This window comes from Diplotaxodon limnothrissa, linkage group LG14 (genome assembly GCF_057381915.1).
Source record: "Diplotaxodon limnothrissa isolate DT_005_m linkage group LG14, D_limnothrissa_male_GT1.1, whole genome shotgun sequence".
NCBI classification, from domain to species: domain Eukaryota; kingdom Metazoa; phylum Chordata; class Actinopteri; order Cichliformes; family Cichlidae; genus Diplotaxodon; species Diplotaxodon limnothrissa.
The window spans coordinates 34911757-34931248 of record NC_140609.1 but is presented as its reverse complement, the minus strand read 5'-3'; the positions used below and the strand labels follow the sequence as shown (position 1 = coordinate 34931248).

The following is a 19492-nucleotide window of genomic DNA, read 5'->3' as shown; positions in this document are numbered from 1 at the left end:
TCTGCGTTACCTAAGCATATTTAAAAACATGCAGAGAGCCATTATAGTGAAGGAATTTTCAGCCTGTTTCTTTATCTCAAAGACAAGCCCGAGAAAGAGTCATTGCTTACTGTCGTTTGTTGGAAATCTTTTATTGCTCTTACAATTAGAGAGCACACAGTTTTCAATTCGAGCAACATTAAGTTCTAGTAGTATCTCCTTTGTTATTTTCTCACTCTGTGAGGGTGAGGAAAGGATGAACTTTCAACATGGAGTGGAGCACACACTGAAAACAGCTGGAGTGGTGAAATCAGAGCAGAGGAGAGAAAAGCAACTAAAATCACTGATTTTTTTTTTTTTTTTGCATTGTGCTAAAAAAAAAAAAGAAGTGCATATAAAATTGTTATTTTTTTCTTTTTCCTCATTTAATTTCTTTTTTGTATGTATGTGAATCTACTGTCTGTCTGAGTGATCAGAAAATGTTGTAGTAATAAAATCTGGATTTAGCACTTCAAAACAGCAGCTTGAATTTGATTTGGATGTGTCTGCTGGTTATTACTATTGTCTCAGTGGATCATGTTTCTTGTACTATTTCATTTTTTTTCTATTATCTGATAAAAGGAAACATAAATATATGTTAACAATGACCATTTAAAGGGAATATGTACTATATTAAAATATAGTATATGTGAGCAGAGTAATGCAGCAGTCAGATTATTCACCATTCATGTATATTTTAAGACCACTAGCCTTAGCCTTAAAACATTGTGAGCCCAAGATACCTTTGTCAGCAGACAGGTGTTCTCTGTGTTTGACAAAAGTTAAAAACAGACTGCAAAAAGTAAAAGTAAGTGCATTAGGGCGACAGGCACCGTGCACCCTGGACAGGTCTGCAAAAGTCCATACATGGAAAATTTGTGCAAGTTACCTTCTGCAGACTCTCTTGGTTGTGAATGAGCTGACTAAAGTTTTTCTTTCTATTGCAAGTGCAACAGAACAGTTTTTTAACTACACTTGGAGCTGGATATATTTCTCAGGGATTGCGAGACTTACGTTTGTTTCACTTTTCCACTTGGTAAGTAACCAAGAAGACTTAAAGCAACTTAAATGTTACACAATGATAGCTCTGAAATAAGATCCTGTAAATGAGAAGTAAAATGTATATTTAAACCAAGTTCTGCAATAGCTAAAAGGTATAGTGAACTTTTAATTGTAAAAGTTGTAATGTAATGCAATGAATGTAAAGTGCCCAGGAGGTTACATCTAAATGAACAGGTTTTCTTTATATATATACTGGCTCAATCAATCACATAGTAGATAAACCATACTAAGCTGAATTCTCCTATACAATAGTTCACGACTGGTTTACAGTCAGGTAAAGCCCTTTACACAACAGACGTGTAAAATCAGTGGAAATCAGACTCACCTATGCCTAATGCAGCTGTTCATAGCGGCGGCATAATTTGGCTGGACAAATATGAAGCATTTGTTTTTTCAAACCATATTCAATTTTTCAGATCCGAATAAAGAGATCTGACAACTGCATTTGGCAATCATCTTTCTGCTGTTTTACCTCAGAAACACAGCTGGATGCAGCTCTGTGTCAATCGACTCTCTAAAATTATTTCTCTGCAAATCACATGTGGTCCCAGCTGTGCCAAGAAGAGCTCAAACTTCACCACTGACATTCTGAAAAATGTATGAAAGCGTCCACGATACAGCTTCAACTACATGATCAAACCATACAATTCTGCCTGTTGCTGCCTTCCCCTGAGAACTGAATCTTGTTGACTTGATTTTTTTCCACTGTGCATTTTTTAATATGAATTTTCTGCAAACATGCAATCATTTGATGTTTTATATGCGTTACACGATGAGTTTAGATTCAAAAATTTGGGAAATTTGTGCAGTTTTTTTCATAATGAACTTGGTTTGTAATGGTATTCAAATACAAAATAGGACGGAATAATTAGGACTGAAAAATGAAGCCCACCAAAATACCAGTTTATTAAAAGCATTGCCTCATTTTGAATTTAACATGTCTTTAATAAGTTGGGACCAGGACAGCAGAAGGCTGGAGAAGTAAATGGTTAATATAAGAAGCTTTTACTGCATTTTTGCTATTTACTAAGTTAATTGACAACCGGTGAGTAACACGACTGGACATAAAAAGAGAATCTTAAAGCTGTCTTCCCAAGGTCAAAGCTCATTAACTGGATTGAGACAAAGTGAAAAACTGTTTTTTGGACAGACAAATTGAATTTTTGGTTTGGAAAACATTAACACTACATTCTCTGGACTAAGGAGGAGAGGAACCATCCCACTAACCATCAGCATGGTTTTGTAAAAACTGCATCTCTGATGATATGGGGGTGCATCAGTGCCTATGGAATTAGCAGCTTGCACAGTGGTGAAAGATATATATGTGATTTAGAGCAACATATACTCCCATCTTGATCTGTTTCAGGGAAACCCTGCACAGCAAAATCTCCAGTGTTAATTTAACACTGGAGATTTTGCTGTGTGGCATATTCCAATAAGACATTGCTTTTTAAACAGCATGGCTTTGTAATAGAAAAGTCTGGGTGCTGAACTGGCCTGTCTGTAGTCCAGATCTTTCATCAACTGAACACATTTAATTCAGGACTGTTGATCAGCTAGAATCGATCCTATATCAGACAAAAATGAGATAACATTTCTCTTCCGGTAGTCCAACAGCCGGTTTCCTCAGTTCTCAGATGTTTACCAACCGTTGGTAAAAGAAGAGGTAATGCTATGGTAAATGTGGCCTTGTCCCAACTAAAAACATATTGAATGTTTAAACTCAGACATTGTACTATTTCACAAAAAATATGAGCTCATATTGAATTGAATTGAATTCAATAACATGTCTCAGAAAAGTTAGCGGCGGTGACAGAGGTATGCTATGAAGATATGAAGCTCCCAGTGCATTATTTCTGCTGGTGTTAATGCCAGAGGAGGCAGTTATTGAGTCAGCAGAGTGCTGATGACTTTTGTACAGTAGGAACCTCGGTAAGCTCTTTAGAATAACTCAGACTTTCACAAGTCTTTGGAAAACGAGACTGTGTGGTTAGATGCTTGATTTTATACATCTTTAGCAATGTGTTTGAAAAAAACAAGAATTCTGATGTTAAGACGTGTGGTCCGATACTGTTGTCCATATAGAGAATAAAAGAAAAAAAATTCCAAGTGGTTAAATTCATTGTTTATATATGAACACATAACTCCAATTTTAGCCAAATTACATTGGCTCCCTGTTAAATATCGCATAGATTTGAAAATTCTTTTGTTCACTTTTAAAATTCTGAATAATTTAGCACCCAGCTATCTTTCTGAACTACTCCACTTATACAATCCCAACAGAGCACTAGGGATGGGGATCGTTTAGGTTTTATCCGATACCAGTACCAAACCGGTACTTTTGAAACTGTGTCGGTGCTTAAATGGTGCTCGAACTGGTGCTTAAAGAATGGAGAACAAAAACTTTGTCATGTTTAGCTGTTTTTTTGTAAAAAGATAACAATGTTAGCCTTTTCTGCAACTATAGGGGATTTATGGCATCACTCTTGGCTGGAAGCAGTGCTTAAACAATGGGGGGGAAAAAAACACCAACTTTGTCCAAAAACCTCTCATGTTTAGCCGTTTTCCACTTTTTCTTTGGTCATTTTAGCCTTTTTGGCCAGGGTGAAGGGAGTATCTGCCATCAAACATGAAGACGGCCGCATGTAACTATGACGGTGTTTGGTAGTTCACCTTACATGCATTAATTTAATAACGTGGTTAGCCTACTCAACGTAAATTACACACGAACAACATTAAGCTACTCACGCAGAGAAGAACGGCTGCTGCTGCATCATCATCCGTCATCATTTCTGCTACACTGGCAGTGCTAGGGGCCAGGACTCTCCTCTTCGGGTTTTTGGGGGATGTTGCTAACTCCGGGTCCGATAACAGGCAACCCACCCGCAGTAGATCAAATACGGCACATTTCTCGGCTTTTAACAAAATGCTATACGTCGCCAGGTGTTTCATCAGATTCGAGGTGTTACCTCCTTTGACAGTATCACAGTATCACCTTAAAGCACTTGTTGCAGGCTGCTGAGTTTGCATCTTTTGCTGTGAAGTACAGCCAGACTTTTGACCGCTTCACCCTGGGCATTTTTAATCTGTAGCTCTGCTCTAAAAGAACGTACGTACCTGGTCCCGCCTACTACGCTCGCAAAGGTAAAATGATTGGCTGGAATCCAAAGTGTATGGCATCTCAGGGAAAAAAAGAGCACCGAAATAAAGCACCGAAATGTGCGCTGCTTTTTGGTCTGGTTACTATCGTTTATGTCAGAACCGGTGCCATAATGGCACTGGATACTGGTACCCATCCCTACAGAACTCTTAAATCGTCCAATCACATGCTCCTAGCACAACCTAGGTCTCGATTGAAGTCGAGAGGTGACCGGGCCTTTGCAACCGTGGCACCTAGGCTCTGGAATAAACTCCCTGTTCATATTCGTACTGCCGAGTCTATCCAGTCTTTTAAATTACGTCTTAAAACGTATCTTTGTACTTTGGCTTTTGATTCTAACTAGTTGGCTGTTCTAGCTTGTTGTGTTGTTACCTATTGTTTGTTGTCCTGTTTTATTGTTTGTTTTAATGGTCTCGTGCTTTTACTGACTGTGAAGCACTATGGTTAACATTGTTGTTTTAATATGTGCTATATAAATAAATAAATTTTGATTTGATAATTTATTATCTGGAAGTAGGGTGTGTGTGCGCGCGTGTGTGGCCATTTCTTATTTAGATTTACTGACTGTTCCATATACTTGTGAAAAGCCTTGTGTTTTCAAAGTAGCCAAGACAAAGGCTGAAATGCTTTAATCATGTTGATTATTGTTCATGGTCATCTTACAACATCAGCCTCGGGTTTTCCTACAATACAAATCTATTTTTGAACCACAGTTTCACTGGTGCAACATAATCAAATTTGCATGAACTATTATCTGTAATTTGTTCATTGCGATTAGTGATCCCGCTTTAAAAAAATTAGAAATAGAAATTTAGTTGCTTATATGAACTAGTATATAGCATCACTGTGTTCTCCATAGTAAAAATGAAAGCACTTTATCACTTTAGGATCTGGACTGTTGAGATCAGATTCAAATAAATTGAGGCTTAATTAGGTGTATATATCATTGCCATAAATATTACCATGGGACTGCACTGAGAACTGCACTGGGAATGAATGATGAAGAAATACGTGGCTATGTTTCAGTAGCTGTTGTTTTTAATTTTTAAGTCACGAATCTTCGAAATTGACCACACATTAAAAAATAGTTATTCCTAATCAGACTGTTAATGCAGATTTCTTTTAAAAGCATCTTTACTACCAGCTTCCATTCTGTGGACCACACTATAGTTACCATAGCAACTTGTGCCCCTTGATTTGAGCGAGGAAAATCAGGTCACATTATTGCTATGTTGGAAGCTACCTTTACTTCACATTACAGATCTAATATTTGGATTCCTCTTTCCTGCCCACCATTCACTTTGCATCTCTGCTTAATTGTCTGCATTCAGTCAGAAATCAACATAATCCCAAACATGAATTTTAATCTTGATTAAATGCATTTTGGCTAAATTGCAGAGATTGTACCATCAAAGCAAGATTTTTTTAAAATAAAAGCTCATCTTAGCATCTCCTTTATTTTTCTTTTTGTCTTTTAGCAGATAAATCCATTTACACCACTTCTGTTTCAGAGCACCTCATTTAATCATCTGTGTACCAACAAAGAATTTACAACAAAATGCCTTTGCTTTGTATATTTCTTCTCATACATCTATTAAGAGCTACTAATTTATAGAATAAAACATCATTAACACATTAGTTTAGTTGGTTTTATTCAAATGTACCCTGTTACTTTGTTCTTAGCAATACAAGTGGATGCGTTAATTGTGCAGACCTGAGCTCTAGAGATCCAACAATTAGTTTTGAGACAGTCTCCTTCTGTGCCAGATCACATACTCATTAACTCTCAATTTTCAGTAGAGCTCATTTAAAGCATAATTGTGTGACACATGGAAACTGTGGTTCTGCCAGGGAAAATTTAAAGTACAAAGTTTCAGGTCCTCAAAACTGGTGTGTATGTGTGCATTTGTTTGTGTATTTGTGTGTTTATGAAGCAGTCTTGCCCAACTGTATGATACTGCAAAACCGTGTGCAGAGGGTAAACAAATGTAAATGTGGTAATGTTTCCCTCACTATTTACACACACATATATATCCACACACAACCTATTTTTAACAAAGCTGTTAAAACAAGTTGTTTCTGTCCAAAAAGCAGAACAAAAGAGGGATATTCGAGAGGAATATTTCTGGGTGCTGGATTGTTTAGTGCCAGCCAGCCAGTGCATGCAAAGCTGTATTTTTATCGGTGTTTTAAGGTTAGAAGAACGGATTAATTTACATATATTTTCTGATGAAAAAGTAAATATAACCAGATGCTTTAAGAGATTATGCCCTTTGGTATACGTTGGTATTGCGCTAGAAATGTGTTTAATTTATGGTGAGAGAAAGTATTTTAATTAGAGCAGTTAAACAACTGTAAAATGTAATTTATACCAAGCAGTGTATAATCTGCAGATCTGCAGTGCTTAGCATTTTATTGAGCATGGAATGATATGCCCCACAACCCATTTCACATCCAGGAGAGGTGTGACCTCTATGCTCCCCCCCAAATCTGCTGGTGGACACTTGTAATGAAACAGAACCAGTGAGCTTTTTCTTTACTACTTTCCACACTTTGATCAAATATTTCTAGTTATTCATTTGATACAAATACACATGAACTTGAAAATTAATTGGACATATTTTTTGTTCAAGACGTTTTAAAAGTTTTTAGAGTTCAGCTGTCTCCTTGATTGTCTCGAATCAGCAACTCTAAACAAATGAAAGCAGTAATTATAGTTTGGGGTGAGTGACATAACCTCAAAATGATATCATGCTATTTCAAGGAAATTTGCCAACATGTTATCAGTAATTGCAGCTTCCAGGCAGCAGCATTTATTAGTGCAAATAAAATGAAGGACAATATTCTTGCATTTTTTTTAGTAATGTGCTTTGCAGGAGGTTGTTGAAGTAGCTCCATTTTTACTAAATCATAATGAGAGGCTACCATGTGGCTCTCACTGTCAGATGTGCCTAGACCTGACTGATTATCATGTGTGCTAGGGAACATAAACACATGGTAGCACTATATTATTGATATTGTAATATTACACTTAAATTTAAAGAACTATACCAGTAGGATTGCAGATGATATGATATGGCACAGCGCTAATTAAAATATTCAGGGCTAAAATGAGTCCTTGACACTATTTCAATATGACCTTTGTTATACTGTCATCTAGATGGATGGTAGAGCTGGAATACATAGATAAGACACTAGATTTCCAACATTCATTAGAGTTGGTGCATTTTACATTAAAATAGTAACTTTTTCAACTAATATATAGTTGACCACTCATTTTACATTCATCAGGAAATTTTGTGAAGATCCGTTAATGGGTGTCTATGCTGTTTATTCTAAAATGTGTTGACTTTGCAGTTTGATTTGGATTTAAAACTCCTTTTGGGAATGCTTTTTAAAAAAACTGGAGATCAAAATGCTGTTAGAGCCATTTACTCATGAAATACATCCTTTACAAGGTTAGACACTATTGATTTTTTTTTTTTAAATATAATCATTCACACTAACCTCAGCCAAAAAAAAAATCTTTACATTTATTTTTCAATTGCTTTACTTTCTTAATAGAAGGCCTGAGAAGGCACCACACTGACTGAATTCACAAAGAAAACTTGAATGTTTTTGTATTTTGTTGTTCACCTCGCTGCTAAAAACACAGTGTGAACTAAAGCAAGACTTTTATCAGTATAAGTTACTAGCATGAAAGCAAAAAGATAAACAGGAAAACAGGCTCTCTTTATCTTACTGAACCTTATAAATATGACATGTTCAAAGATCCCTTGAGAAATGTGCACCACTCAGAGAAGTGGGAGACAGGGGAATACATTTCAAATGGCCTAGTATGCGCAGAGAGTATATCTTTTTGGAAAATTGAGTTGAAAATCATTAACATGACAAATTTGTCAAGTCTTACAGTTTAACGATGAAGGGTTTACCCTGCCACTATAACAGTTCTTTCTGAAGCAACAGTCTTATTTGAAGGAAATTAACATATTTATGACTCAGCTTTCATTTTGATGGGGGGAATAAAGGTTTTCACCAGGATGAAGATGACCTTTTTTATATAGCAAGGAATAATCTAGCCTACATTAGTTGGTGGACATAACTTAATATGTTTTAGTTGTTGCTACATAAGTAAAAACATATCTTGAAGACAGCTCTTTGTTTACTTTGTCTTTTACTTTGTATTTTTTTTTTCTCAATTTGTTTATTTATGAGTCAAAATGGCTAACAGGACCAGAAGGCTAATATGGTACATTAGCAACTTTAATGGTCAGGTTTTGCCTAAAACCCTGGCGCTTTGATTGAGGGATGTTCACTTAAGACCAGGGGCGGAGCGTGGGGGTGGCTTACTGGGCTTAAGCCCGGGTTGTTTTGTCAGAAGCCCGGGGTCTTTTGGAGTGTAATTTTTTCATAGTTAGATGCCTGGCTGACAACTGTATAAAACAAAAAGTACACACAATATTCGAAGCACATAGTGCACACTGTGGGAATTTACGACTGTGCGTGAATCCCCCCTGATATTGGTATGATCCGAGCTCAGGCACTAAGCGACTGAGCGAGGGGGCGGGGCAGCTGCTACCTGTTAGTGCGCTGTTGGAGAAACAGAGCCAGCCATACTAAGGAGAGCTTAAGTTTGACCAGGTACCAAAGCAAATCATTCGTACCGTATAAATAATGTAAATATGACGGTGAATCACGAAAGATTGATATGAAACTGATCACTTGACCAATATTACGTTACTTGCTCTTCAAGTGAATCAACAAATGGCGAAATGAAAAGCCGAACAAATGCTATTTTTTAGAGTCTTAGCTTACGTGTGTTTATTTCATATTTTCAGTTCTTACCCTCCCCGACTAAATCGGTTTCAGTTATGTACTGAAATATAAGAATGGACATTAGAGGCTTCTTTCAAAGAAAAAACTCAGGTAAATGTTATTTTATATATTATGCTTTGTATGTTGTTCAGTATATTTCTATGCAAAACAAGAGGGATTTCAGTACACAGCAGGATATTTACATTTGTAACCAGATATTTACATACACTTTATGGAGAAAACATAAAACATTTTTACTGTACAACATCAATTTAGAGTAAACTTTTGTTTTAGATAAATATTGAAATATCTTTTGAATTAGTTAAATGTCAGAATAAAGAGAGAGAGATCTGTCTATTTTTATCACTTTCATTAAATTTAGGAGTACATATACACTAAGTTTGTTAATTAATAAGAAAACTCCAGACGATTCCATTCTGAGCTGAAGAAGCTTCTGATAGGTTAGTAGAGTCCATGTGAGTAAACTGGTGGCACAGCTGTGGATGCATATAAGGCAAAACACAGAGCCTTCTTCTTTGAAATGGGAAAATCAAGAGATGTCAACCAAAACACCAGGAAAAGAACTGTGGAGCTCCATAAGTGTGGCTCAGTTTGAATACAATTTGGTGCCATTTGCAATTAAGAAATACAGATAGTTTCTCTCTTTACTCTTAAAGTTAACAAATATGTTTTTATATTTATCAATCTAAAAAAATAAACATTTAGTCTGATTTGATGTTACAATTAAAAAAGTGTTTGTTTTGATCTGAAGAGTTTGTAAATATCTGGTTTCAACTGTATATTTGATGATTGTCAGCACAAAGAGAGAGAGAGAGGAACAGAGAGAGAGAGCAGAATGAGGACAGAACAGATGAACAAGAGCAGGTGAGACACACATGTTAGTCAAATGGTCGTTTGCCAAAAGTATCACCGTATCATAGGTACTCATGTATCTCGTACCTAGTGTTTCTTTTTAGGTTTGCTATTTTTCAAATTCTATATTTATTAAGTTATGCAGGCTTGTTTGCACAACAAGGCCAAAATAATTATATAAACTTTTCTCAATCTAAATATTGTACTTTGGTAGATTTAAAAAAATAAGTGTAGTGCAGGTCTATGATGATTTTTAGTGCTACTATCATCTAGTTCTGATTCTGTCTTGGTTAAGTTCTAAGTAGTCCTGATTTTGAACTGTTGTAGTCCTGTTTTAATTCTGGATCAGTTCTGTGTCTGGTTGAATTGGGGTTTAGTCCCTGTGTCTTGATACAGCCCCGACTTCGTTCTGTCTTGCTGCTTAATTAAAAAACTAGTTTAAGGTGTCCTGCATGTGTGATATATATATTTCCCTATATGAAGTCATTCTTTTTTGAACAAAACTCAAAACAGAGCCTATTAATCTTTCAGTCATTTCTAACCCCACCCCCCCAAAAAAAAAAAAAATCCCACATGCATACTACCCTTTAGGGCTAAGCCCCGGGTGTTTCAAATGTCTGGCTCCGCCTCTGCTTAAGACTGGTCTCCCACTGGGCTTGTAATACACTGGCAGAAAACCCACATAACTATTCTTTGTAATGAACTAAATGAGGTAGTTCAGGCCTATGCAGAACAGCAAAAAGAAATCACCAGGTGCTATTTTGATCCAGTCAGCCAGATTAGAGTTTGCTTGATTAGACTCAGGTGTTGGCATTCAGGCTATTGCTGGAGGTTAACACATCATTCACAACATTAAAGGTATTCTGGTGTCCTTACCATTATCACTCTACTCTTGTTTTGCAGTATTACAGATGGAAAATTCATAAAAAAAGTCTGCCAAGCACAAAATGATAAAAACTTTCCACTTTTAGCTGTTGAATTGGAAACAATCTGCTTGTTTTAAAGTCTGAACACAAATGTATTTAGAAATGGTGCCTGCTTTAAAGAGGAGATGTCATGAATATGACAATATTTAAATGGTTGTTAACATGCATGTGTCCTTATATATGTTCATGAAGTAAAACTCAGAGTTTCTGTGTGAACCTTGTACAGAATTTTAATGTTTACATGTATTGTTCTTGCCTCTGGATCTCTCGGGGTCTTTTATCCAGACTGCTTTACGTGGAGCGCAACAGCTGGCCTTTTGCTTTGACTCAGTGATGTTCAGCCTGTAGCTGCCATGTTGATCTACCTGGGTCTACTGTCACCTGAGTCTCTCTTTGGCCCCATCTGTACTTGCAGATTTGAAGTTAAGGCAGTTCAACAGGGACTGATGGCGGGCCTTGCAGGACAAGCTTTACAGTAAAAAAAAAAACCCAAAACAAAACGCATAGATAGTGTCTAACTATCACTATTTTCCCCCACTACCTTCCATTATTTCTTTTGTTTTCCATGTATTGTTTTTTCATTTGAATTATATTTAAAGTTTGATATCATTCATCCATCTATCCATAATGGGGAGGCAGGTGAGTGGGATAAGTCATAGGGTGAGGTGCAAGGTACATCCTGGCCATGTTGCAAGTCCATCACAGAACCCAGACAGACAACCAGTCATGCTCAGATTCACAGCTGTGGCCAATTTAAAATCACCAGGGATCTTAACAAGCATGTCTTTGCACTGTGGGAGAGAGCAAGACTACCCGGGAAAATCCCACAGTCACAGGAAGAACATGCAAACGCAACACAGAAAGGCCCCAGCCAGCAGGTTGCTTTGAAGCATAACCTTGTTGCTGTGGGGTGACAGTACTTACCACTACACTACTTTGCTTATTATGAATACCCATGTTAAATAATCCAGATCAGAAATCCTGATTAGTATTTTTGCCTTACTTGGCAGGCTTCTTGATGCTATGTGCTTCCTTGCAAATATCTGCTTAAGGTCAGTTTAATCTCTAGATGGGCTCTGTAGTAACTCCAACATTAAAATAACATTGAAAACAATGATTATCTGCCACAATACAATATAGGAATAATATGTGATTGTACTGGTTGTATTGCATTAAGTTTATACTTTATACTTTGTCAAATATATTTTCCTTAAACTTAAACTTTTTTTTAAAAAAAATATGTAGAATACATTGTCAGTCTTTTCCTAAAAAAAACCAAAATGGTATTCTTTGCTTTCTGTGTATCCCAGCAGCTGCAGAGACGATAACCACTTGCAGCTTACTCAGTCCAAAAACAGACATTTGAACAGCCTCAGTATGCATCTTTGCTCTGATTTTAAAACAATGGTGGATTTTAACATTCAGTGCATTCATTTCATGATGATGTAAGTTTGTGGAATGTATCACATTTTTACTGTAAGGATTATTTGCATAGTTATCACCAGACTGCCAAATTCTTAAAAAAAAAAAAAAAAAAAAAAAGCTACTTACTTAATAGGAAGGCAATGTCACAATGAAAAATGTCTGTATGGTTGATGCCTCTCTTATCCCATGTTCCAACTCATCTTAGCTTGGCCTGAATTCTTTTACATATCTTCATATATGTGTGCCACGTTGCTCATTTGGCTTAAAAGTGTCAGTATGTTCTCAGATTCAGTCTTCTCTAAGGACATATAAGTATTTCAGGCACACACTTAATTCTCCCTTTTTCATCACAACAGCCAGGCAGCACATGTAATTTTAACACTGTGAAAGGAGGTAGCTCCATTCAGGTGTGCACTATCTCATGGTGGAGACAATAATTGCCTGTGCTCCTCTTCCCTTTGGTAATTGTCTTTTGATTGAGGTCATCGGGACAATTAAAACCATTGAGGGGTGAATAGTGGCAGCCAGAGACTTTAGAAAGCAATGCTAGGTGGTAGAAAGGATGAACAAAATGTACAGAAGAGATAATTGTGTGTGTGGGAAGACCTAGTGAAGTCAGGATGAAACAGAATGACTTGGCGTGCTTTATCACAATCTATTAATTCTATGCCTTTTTCAAAAATCTGTTAGGGTAATAGGAGAGTGTTCATAGGAGTGCAGTTTTCCATTTTTAAGAAGTTATACGTCTGTTATGTAAAGTAGTCACTCAGATTTCAGATCAAGTGACAGAAAGCTGTTGCTTTTTTTTATTAACAACAGACACTTCAGTGCCAAAGGCCAAGATAAAACGAACTCGAATCTGTTGAAGTCAATTTAACGTGAAGTACCTCTTACCTTGATGTCACTCGGCAGTAATGGAAACATCTACTTTGTTTTTACAGTAGGATTTTAAAACGTCAGTTGAGTATATTAGAACATAAAACTTTACAAATTAGCAAAGCTTGAAGATTTACCTATAGTTGAATACTTCCATTTCACTATGCATAATAATGCATTATGCACATGTGTTTTTTTAGAAGCAAAATATAAAGAAATAACAGTGAAGAGTTTTATATGTAATGTGTGTGTGTGTGTGTGTGTGTGTGTGTGTGTGTGTGTGTGTGTGTGTGTGTGTACACACACATGCATATGTGTAAGTGTAGGTCTGAAAAATTAAATTTGTTTTAAGAACAAATTAAGATATTTTTCTTTAATTATACAAAATTATAAAAACTGTTTTGATTAAAATTTTATTTTTTCCCCTCTTTGCTCATTTAAAATAAAACATTTTAAGTAGTGAGCCTTCAAGCATACTTTGCATTTTTATGTTGAATTAGGCTGGATGATAATTATTATTAGTTGTTGTTATTGTTATTATCATTATTGGTGGCTTTGAAAGCTGACATTTAAATAAAATAAAGTAAGTGCTTTGAGGCGTGATGAGGCGTTGTGATTTGGTGCTATATAAATAAAATTGAATTGATTAAAAAATGTGTACAGAACAAATCAAATCAAATCACTTTTTATTGTCACATCACATGTGCAGGCACACTGGCACAGCACATGCGAGTGAAATTCTTGTGTGCGAGCCCCACAAGCAACAGAGATGTGCAAACACAACAACACAAACGAGCAAAATACAAGAATGGCCAACCTGAAACTAATAAATATATGTACAATATATAATAGTGTATGCATTTCTGGATGTGTATACTAAATATTTTCCTACGTGTGTGTGTGTGTGTGTGTGTGTGTGTGTGTGTGTGTGTGTGTGTGTGTGTGTGTACACATTTTTACAAATTAAATAGTAAAAAAAATAAAATAATAATAATAATAATAATAATAATAATAAAATATATAAAATATACAGAACAAATGCAGAGTGACATTTAAATGCTTCAATTTTACTTTTAGAAATGTGTTTTTTGTTTTAAAATAACATTTACATGTAACCTAAAAGGTAGACCTAGAGCTGGAGAGGTGGCTCAACTGCCATGATTCTTAGACATAAATTCATTTTAGTTAAATCTAGCTATTCTTTGTAATTGTGCATGAGAAGAAAGTGGGTAGAAATAATATTTTCGTATTTTGGTAGTCATGATTTCAAGACTACCAAAATAACTTTAGCTGCATTAATCATGATTTCACATAAACCCGTGGTACCAGAAGAGGTAGCAGCTTATTGCGACTTTAGGGCATACCATAAATATAAAACGGATTAGCAAAAATATTCGTAAATACCAACTTTTGATTTATGTAATTGTGCCAGTATGTTAACAGGGCAAATTACCACATCTTAACTGCAGTTACATTATGATGTTGGGAAAAAAAAAAAAAAAAGGGGGGGGGGGGACACCTGGTCATACTTCTGAATTAAGTGAAATAACAAGTGCTTTTGCAAGAAGATTGTGAACTATCATTGAAATCATTTCATTTGCATAGATTTCTGCTTGATTTCCTGAAGACCACGAAATGAAAATAGAATTTTTAAAAAAAGTAAATTATGGCTAGAAATATACATTATTACTCAGTGGAGAAAGCTTGGTAATGCGAGGATGTCATCTCTGATCTTTGGGAATGTTCATGAGCACTATTGTTCCATACACATCGTCTGTAGTTCTAATCAAAAACAACAGCACACTGATTAGGAACATTCATGTTGTTTTTGTTAAATTTACACCTTTCTCCATCAACGTGAGATTGAGTTGAAGCTGAGACTGATTAGAGTGGAAAAAATATGCCTTTCTTTAAAACAAAAAAAGCAAAAAAAACCTACTTCCATTAATTCAATTTCAATTCAGTTTTATTTATACAGTGCCAGATCACAACAACAGTTGCCTCAAGGCGCTTTATATTGTAAGATAAACCCTACAATGTGTCACTCGATTAGAATTTGTAGTGACAGATTTTTTTTCCTTCTAATTTTGCCCTGTATATAGTGGAATCTACAGCAAACAGTAGTGATTTTTTTAAAGTTGAAGATTTAAGATTAATAAACAAGGTTTACTGTCCAGAAATTACAGCTGTTTTTCTAGTCCCCCATTGGCAGAGGCTCAAACGTAAATGGACAGTTGTTTGAATTCAATGAAGAAGGTAAACTAATGAAACCTCTGGATGTTAGTGCCACATTTATACTTATTGGTAGCTGCTCCCTGGAACTCGCAGTATAACGTACATAGAAATGTTGATGCAGTGATGGAGGCAAAGCAGGTCATCTCTTAATTGGAAGGTTGTTGGTTCGATCCCTGGCTGTTCCAGTCTGCATCCCATGTTTATACAAGATACTAACCCAAAGTTAGGTAACTCCTACAAAGCATAGAATAAAAAGTGTTTATATAACTGGGTGAATGAGGCACGTTGTATAAGCATTGTGTGTACTCAGGTAGAGCTGAAAAGCGCTATATTAGAACCCGATTTACCATTGTAACGTTGGACCCAAGAAACATACGCTGGAGCGAATATGATGACAGCAGAACTTTTATTTAATACTGTGGTTTTTACTGGGACACAGACACTCCCGCTCTCTCTCTCTGCTGTCACGTCCGCTTCCCCCCTCCAGCTGTCACTGCCAACATATAAAGAGACACAATCACTGTCAGATCCCAGGACACCTGTTCACCCCAGGAGCTCACTGCGTCACCCCTCCTCTGCAGCTGGCCAGAGACCACACCCACGCCACAACCATATACTGGAGAATTCAGGAATATCAAAAAGACTGAAAGACCACAAAAGACAACTAAAGTTAGTTAAGAAAAACCCCTGCACGACAATTTCACAAGTCAAGAACACTCACTGACAAGTTCTACAGAGTCCTTTTTATAGCAAGGTGAAAACTGTCAAAAAAACATTTAAAAGTACTGCAATCCTGCAAATCTGATCAGGTTACCATAAATAAATAAACTTACTGCAAAAGCAGCCCAAGGGTTTTGCAAAGAGTAATTATAATTTCAGTTACTGAAGACAAAACTGAAGGCAGAAAGACCCACAAACAAGCTGCAACTGCTGCTGGCTGCAGTGACGTGGCCTAGCAGAGCGTCTTTGGGGAAAAAGCAGCATTTGGTGATCTCCATGGGATCTAAACTTCAAGCAGTCATTGACTGCAAGGATTAAAATGCTTTTTTTAATATAATGATATTTATTTAATATTATATAAAATAAAATATGGAATTATTTTATGCGTTTAGTGTGTTATATTTCAAACTATCTTTGTCTAATCACTTTTAAACCTCTAAAAATGTCGGTCAGTGGAAAATAAATAGGTGTAACTCATAAACAGATAATGCAACCCTTTGGTTAAAAGCCACATATTCTACCACTTTAAAACATATTCATGTTAGTCTCGTCCGTCCCCAGAATGCACAATTGAAGTTTCACATATATTTTTAATATTGCAACAAATAATGATAATGTTAATTTTTCTGAAACATGACTGGTTTGCATTTCTAACAGTTCATTTAAGGAAGAACAGCAAGGACCAGCCAAAAGGAACAGTGCAGCGCACGAGTAGATTACACAGGCCTGAATAAAAAAAATAAGTGTTTATTCTAAATGTGACTGATTGTTTTGCTTTTAAATGTAGCAAATTTCTCAACACGGTCGTTGTTTTAAACATGTGGATAAAGATTTTGTCAGTGTGTCAAAATCCAGATTTCAGCTGTACAGAGTAGCAGCTTGGCAAGTGGCTTGTGTGTTAGCAGTGTTTCCTATGGTTAATGGACTGTGGTAAAGTCCATATTTCATTGTGTTCACAGGATCAGAAAAGGAATATTTATATGATAACAGGTTTATTGTGAATTCGGCTGTATTAAAGAGAGAAGGAAAGAGCGGAGGAGAGACACAAACAGATGCAAATGAATGAAACAGAAACCCAGCTGAGTTTAGCAGCACTCAAGCACTTAGAATGACATGAAATGAGAGAAACACATACCCCATACTACTATTGGTTATAAACTGGACATTAACATTTTCAAAATTCATTGTTCTCCCTCAGCATTTGATTTCCATCAGACCTAAGAACACTGACGCTATCAGCAATGATTGGTAGCTAATTCCTATTCCTGTGTGGACATGGTTGTTTGAAGTATTCACTACACTTTCAGTTCTTAGACTGATGGAAAAACATGAAAGTGTTAATTTAAATTGAATTCTAATTTGAAGTCTAAATTTTGAGTATTTTCAGTATAGCTAAAAACTCATCTTTTTAAACTTGCTTTTGGTTGATTTATTTTTATGTTTTAGCTTCTGTGAAGCACTTTGTGATTTTTATCTTGAAAGGTGATATATAAATAAAATTTTACTTATTTATTTGCTGTCACTTAACCCTTCTTTGATACACTGATTTTTTTTAAAAATTAAAGGATTTGAGCAATTGGCTCGGGTCAGCGTCACTACCAGTGGTATGATGTGATACAGCACCTGGACCCTACAGAGGTTGCACAGGTTTCCTTTTTCATCCAGGTTTCCTTTTGTTTGTTTATTTATTTGGGGCAGGGCCTTCAGTTACTTCAATTACAGCCTCAATTTAAAAATCATAGTGCTTTTTGCTACTATCAGCATCACATCTAACATGTGTTTTTACCACACGCTATTATACTCTGCTTAGCACTAATATAGGAAGACCTAAGCAATGAGGAGACTGAACACCTTTTAATGTCAGCTAACATTAGTTACCTACTTTAGTTTAAGGCTTGAATGTCATAAAAACCTCACAATGCAATGGAATTTTATTCCATTGGAACCTTTAAAGCTGAAAATCTAAAATGTAGTTATATCTGGATTGTTTGATTTAAAATCTACTGTAGTGGTGTACAGAGGCAAAAGTAGAAAGTAGTCTTATTCTTCAAATACTTACACACCTAACTGTATATTAACAAATTCAGTGTCTAATTCAGTTTGTTTTTTCTGATGCTGTCATGGTGCACATCAAGACTTGAAACCTGATGTCATGAAGTGACCTTTCTGGATTCATTATCATTCATTCATTCATTATTTCAGCCTTTCTGGAGCCAAACCAGTGAGAATGAAATAATGAATGACAATGACAATGGGGGCTCGGATGATGGTATTTTTGCATAGTGTATCAAAATGAGTCTTATTTTAATGTAGTTCTATGATTCAGGGATTGTCCCCATGTCCCAGTGAAGGCATTGTGGATGCTGTTCATGTGTCAGGAGTAATGTTATGACTATAGCAGCTCCAGGATTTGTCTGTAGATGTCTAACTGTCTGTTCATTTGTGAACAAGACGGTGATCAGATTTACTTGTTGATGATATTGGTCAGGATTGGCTGATAATAGATGTTATGGTATCAGCATTATAATTTGTATTTGTATCATAATGCAGGAAAAGAATGATAGTGGAGTGTCTATCATGTGACTGTGGTCTTGATAGTCTTCATCTTAAGTTGCTTACTATTGTAGTTCGTGCAGATACATTTTTAGCAATGTATTCCACAGTCACTCACAACATTAAAATCACAGACTGGTGAAGTGTACTATTCTTTTGACAAACCATAGATCTTCTTCTTAATACAATTTGTTGGGCTTCAGAGCTTTAATAGTGAAAACAGGAGATAAATCAAAACTTTACACGGGTGACTGTGACTCTTGTACAACAAAATCACCAAAAATATGAGTTAAAAATGTCTTTGCTGTGTTTGGCTCTATTTACTTTCAAAATTATCACTATCTGAGGCTTCACTGCTCACTTACCCAAGGCGTGGGGATTGCATGTTTGTTGGCGCGGAGGGGGCATGGTTCCTGTACCATCAGTGGAATGTCATTGGCTGATATCTTTGCTAAGCAGTAGGATACTGTAAAATTAAAAAATAAAATCTGCTAAAGTTAGCAACAGTGAGATGAGCTCAAGCATGACAGTCTCTGCTGTAAAAGAGAAGGATGTCAAGTGGACAAGGTGACCTAGTATCCATTTCAAAAATGCAGGAAAAAAAATCTGATTCCCAGAATTGAAAACAAAATACTTACCCAGTAAAAAAAGAACTAAAACCAAAACCACAAAAAAACTTAACATGAGCACTTAAGCAGCATCAAAAAGAACCCAATCCTTCTAACTGAGTCTCCATCAAGCAACCCACAAGCACCCAAAGTTAAGCAGCATGCCCTCTGAAGACACCACAGGATGTCTGCTTGGGTCCTGTGTCCATGCTCTGAGTGAT

At 36.1% G+C, this 19492-nt stretch overlaps 1 protein-coding gene across 1 annotated transcript in view; it reads right to left on the bottom strand.

Annotated features, from left to right (window-relative positions):
• Positions 1-19071, bottom strand: part of LOC146619268 (uncharacterized) — a 45115-nt gene extending 26044 nt beyond the window's left edge. The window contains exons 1-2 of the mRNA XM_085370214.1: positions 19029-19071; positions 15859-16006 (exon numbers count right to left, since the gene is read on the bottom strand). Of these exons, the coding sequence (XP_085226340.1) occupies positions 15859-16006; positions 19029-19071 (191 nt within the window). The remainder of the gene's footprint in view (positions 1-15858; positions 16007-19028) is intronic.
• Between the last annotated feature and the right edge of the window lie 421 nt (positions 19072-19492).